A 4,476-nucleotide genomic window follows, 5' to 3' on the forward strand; every position below is an offset into this window, starting at 1 on the left:
GTAAGGAGAGAGACACTGAACACTTGTTAAGTCTGTCAGATGTAGCCTCCCTATACCACAAACACGCACACACAACCAGGAAATGCACTTACATGCACACACACACACACACACATTGGATTGCCACATCCTTAGATCAGATTGATCATCAGTCACCAGTTTGGAGAAATACTGTGTCACGCTGCAACAAATCCTGCAGTCCTCTCTTTGTTATGATATTTGCTGTCAGTGTTGCATTGTGGGTAACAGTTTGTATGCTTTAAACACACCTGAGACTGTAGATATAAAAATCCATCCTCCAACACTCTGTTTGGCTTGATGACAGTGGTGGGCCTAATGCCTAAATGCAAGTGTTGGGATTTACTTTTGCGATTTGTCCTGTCTACTTCAGATTCACCAAGACTTCCTCCATTTCCCAGGATACCTTTCTACAACCACCAGCAGATGGGCAGGATCTTGCTTCAATAAGAGGAAGGTGGAGAGTGAGAGTGACGGCAAAAGCAACAGGTGATGTGTTGTCCCTCGAATGAACGTGAGTTTTGTCCCTCATTCAAATCAGTATGCATATACACATTTTTTGTCCAGGTGTTGAGTTCAAATGCTGCAAGTGATTTGTATTCCTTCTCCTCTTTCTCTTCATTTGATGCTTTTCTTTTCTCTCTCCTCTATCCACTCACCCCCACCGCTGGAGGAAGAAGGCCACCCACCAAGAGCCGGGGTCTGTCAGAGGTTTCCTCCATTAAAGGGAGCTTTTCCTGCCCACTGTCGTCAAACATTGCTGTTGGGTTTTTCTTTATATTTCTGGAAGGTGTAGACCTTCCTATGTAAAGTGCATTGAGATGATTTTGTTCTGATTTGGGACTAACAAATAATTTAATTTAATTGAACTGAATTGAATTTCTGCCTCCCTAGGGACTGCTGGATGTTTTATTACATTATAAGTATGTTTCAAGCCCAAACACAAGCTCCTTACCAAGCACAGAGGAATCAAACATATGTGTGACGCACAGATGAATGAACACCATCTTCACATTAATGTCCTTATTTGTCTGAATGCTGTTGACGAGTACCATATGTCGCCTGGTCATCTGTTTATCCTACTTTGGTGTCTATATCAAAGTCGGTGTTGTAACAGAAGCACTGTGACCCTCTGTGGGGATATAATAAAACTGTGTCTGTGATTTTTGCTGAAGGGCCGTATGAGCCCAGCAGCTCCCTATAGCATTGTAATGTGATTAACACCACACCATGGGGTTGATATATACAGGTATATATAGGCCTATGGTTGTACATTCACACCTACATTACATTACTGCAACAAAAGGCCACAGTATGACAGCCAACTGTGCCCCCATTGTTTCCATTCTCCATGGTTTCCCTTTCCTCCAGTCCCAGCCCAGCTTAGGAAGTGTTATTACTCCGTCAGTCCTTTTTTCCCAGAACCACAGTGGCAGTGAGAGGAGGAGGAGGAGAGAGGAAGAGGAAGATAAACATCACATAGGAGGGTCAGAGGAGGGGGGAAACTGGGAAGGCGCAGTATCCGGCTTCTCCACCGAACAGAAATACAGCAAAAAAGGTAAGAACAAACCAAGACCTCATGTAAATAGATGCACACTGGTCTGTGAAGGAAGGGTCTGAGGTTGTTACTGAGAAAGGACAGAGGACACAGAGATGGGGTGAGCGTTACATAACGCAACGTAGATGAAATATTCAAGGTGTTTGTTTTTTGTATTTTTGTCTGAGTTTGTTAGATTTATAGCGATAATTGGTTTAACCTTTGCCGGAGACGAATTGGACTGTAAAATGAACGTATTTTGGATTTTTGAGGCTATAATAATCAGATATGTAGCCACAGGACGCCGCTAGTCGCTGTTTTCACGTTTTCTGTCGTCGTCCTACTGAACACTGACATCCCTTTGTACAGATTGGAGGCATTCGCCAAAGTGGAGGACTGTTTTGGTAGTATTTTTCTCTTTTTCATCACATGCACGGCATCGTCTCCATCTACAATTTGCGTGGGTGAAATAAAGATTAACTGATAGTAATTTCTTCCTAAGTAGACGACGGAACATCGAAGATAGTATTGATTATATTACATTTTTAAGATTCGACTCTGGGGCCATAAATATGTCGATTTCACACGGAAGGTCCGTTTTTTGCTCCTCGGGATCGCCAGTCATCAGTGCGTGCCTGCTGCATGCGCGCTCCCGACAGAGCTACGTCTCTGTCCTTCAGCACCACCGAATGCGCGTGCACAGGAGGGAAGGGGATTGATTGACAGGAGCCTGAAGTCAGGATTAGAGAAATTTCCATTCTAGGGATACGTAAATATTTGATGCTAATAGAGGTGGAGTGTGCAGACCAGCCTGTAGTTAGAGACATAACGAAGGAGCTTGGTGTGTGTGCGTGTGTGTGTGTCTGGGGTGGGGTGGGTCTGTGAGCTGGATGTAATTGTCCTCCTCTTCCTCACTATTATTGTTGCTTTCGCTCCTCGTCCACGCTGACAGCTTTCCAAAGGTCACCATACCTCTGGAGACTGCTGATGACCTGCTTATTGTCCTCGATGGTTTTGACTCTGTTTGTAAAGCAACTTGCAAAGCCTGGACGATTGCTGCAAATATCTACCACACATCATTTAGTCTGCTTTATTTTGCTGTCAAAATCAATTTATCATACAGTATCTTGATAATAAAGTAGAAATTTGAATTTGTTTTTTAGAGCATCAATCAAGATAGGAGAGTTTATGATCCCACAGAATTAAATTAAGTTATGTTTTGTCTGCGCTGTTTAGTGCTTTAATGCTTTGTCCCTTGTTGTTCCAGTGGGTCTCAGTCGGGGTCAGTGATGCTTCACCATCAGGACCAACCTCTGAACTCCTATGGAGAGCAGGGAGGCACCGACATCAGTTCTTCCTCTTCACTTCGAAACAGGAAGTGTGGTAAAGATGGTAATTTCAACTTCCTGCCAGGCAAAGATGATGAGGACATCACAGGCAGTGGAGGAAGAGATGAGAACCGAAACCAGGTGCGCCCCCGTAGCTTGGGCCTGTTGGGTCATGAACCTCCAAACTCCCCACTGTCTTCAGGATATCATCACAGCTCAGGTCTCCTGTCACCACGATCCCGCCTGCCCTGCTGGAGCACTCTGGAACCTCTGCCCGAAATCGAGAGTGGGGATGATGGGTATGGTCGCGTTCCCCCTGATGGAGCAGAGGAAAGGAGGATGGAGGAAGAGGAGGGGAGAGCGATAATGACTCAAAATGAGGAGATGCAGAGAGAGAAAAAGGAGCTTCAGAGGAGGAAAGGCAGCACGGGGGTCAGAGGAAAGGATGAAGAGGAAGATGAGGCAGGGCTGGACAATGGTGATGAATGGGGTGACAGCGACTCTGAGTCTGAGTTCAGCTACCGATCTGGTGGCAGCATGTCCTCCCTCAACATGGAAAGTGGAGGCGAAGGGATGCTCGTGGGAGCCTGGGACCGCATCGGAGTGGGTGAACCAAAATTGAACATCCAGGAAAGTGACCAGGGCACAAACAGTAACAGAGAACCAGCTGGAAGACACAGAAGCTTTGACCGCAAGTTGCTGGCAGAAAGCAACCTGGGAAACCTTCAAGAAGAAGGAACAGGAGAGCAAAATGATGACAACCAGTCTTCAGATTCAGACAGCGAGTTACCTGAGCTGATGGATGCGGTGTGGACACTGCGGGACCGTGAACGCTTCAAGGCCCAGGAGATGGAGAAGCACCAGGTACAACTGACCATGTATCGCCGCTTGGCACTGATCCGCTGGGTCCGCACTCTGCAGAGCCGTGTCCAGGAGCAGCAGAACCGCCTGCAGTCCAGCTTTGACATCATCCTCACACACAGGAAGGAACTGCTGCGCATGGGTGCCACCACCACTGTAGCCAACGCCACTGTAGCCAACGCCCCTCCTGCTGCCAATGTGAGCCAGTTGTAAATAGGGGGACGGGTGGGGGAATGGAACAGGAAGTGGTTAAAGATGACATTTTTGCTCTGTTTGCTTCTATTTTCAAGACATGTCCCTTGAAATAAGGCATTCTCCCATTATTCTGCTTCACACTCATGTTGCTGATTGTAGTGATACTAAAACTTGTGTTGTTTATTTTTTTCCCCACCAGAGCATCAATAAATGTAACTGACTCATCGTCACTGAGGAAGACCCAAACCATGTTCCATCACCAAACCAAAATGTACATCATATGGTGTATTCTGAGCAAAGCAATGAGAATATGGATGCTCTACTGTGAAGTTAATACAGTATGTTCACATCAAAAATGGTTAATGTAGCTACACTGCTGTTGTTTGTCTTGACCTATGAGTAGAAAACACCTGCCATACCTGGTATTTTTAAAATATCACAGATTTAACATGTCACAGATGATTTATACCCTGAGGTGCTGTATATACTGTAATTATGTGAAATTAAAGGAAGAAATAAAATGACCTTATATCTGAA

General features: G+C 45.4%; 1 protein-coding gene across 3 annotated transcripts; it reads left to right on the forward strand.

Annotated features, from left to right (window-relative positions):
• The first annotated feature begins 1,173 nt into the window (after positions 1-1,173).
• On the forward strand, positions 1,174-4,476 carry c19h1orf216 (chromosome 19 C1orf216 homolog). 3 transcript variants are annotated; one of them, XM_020597640.1, is made up of 3 exons: positions 1,587-1,676; positions 2,823-3,942; positions 4,139-4,476. In XM_020597640.1, the coding sequence occupies exons 1-3, from the start codon at positions 1,672-1,674 to the stop codon at positions 4,157-4,159; spliced, it is 1,146 nt and encodes a 381-aa protein (XP_020453296.1). In that variant the 5' UTR covers positions 1,587-1,671; the 3' UTR covers positions 4,160-4,476. The 3 variants fall into 3 exon arrangements, with proteins under 3 accessions (XP_020453294.1, XP_020453296.1, XP_020453295.1); XM_020597639.1 differs by having other exon boundaries at positions 1,637-1,715; XM_020597638.1 differs by lacking the exon at positions 1,587-1,676 and adding an exon at positions 1,174-1,575 and having other exon boundaries at positions 2,821-4,476.

Source organism: Monopterus albus, unplaced genomic scaffold (assembly GCF_001952655.1).
Source record: "Monopterus albus unplaced genomic scaffold, M_albus_1.0 scaffold34.1, whole genome shotgun sequence".
NCBI lineage: Eukaryota > Metazoa > Chordata > Actinopteri > Synbranchiformes > Synbranchidae > Monopterus > Monopterus albus.

Excerpts from the sequence above, each read along its gene's own strand:
- c19h1orf216 (XM_020597638.1), top strand. The coding sequence starts at position 1,249 with ATGGGGTTGATATATACAGGTATATATAGGCCTATGGTTGTACATTCA. Across the intron at positions 1,576-2,820 it reads AACAGAAATACAGCAAAAAA|AGTGGGTCTCAGTCGGGGTC; the intron begins GGTAAGAACAAA and ends CCTTGTTGTTCC.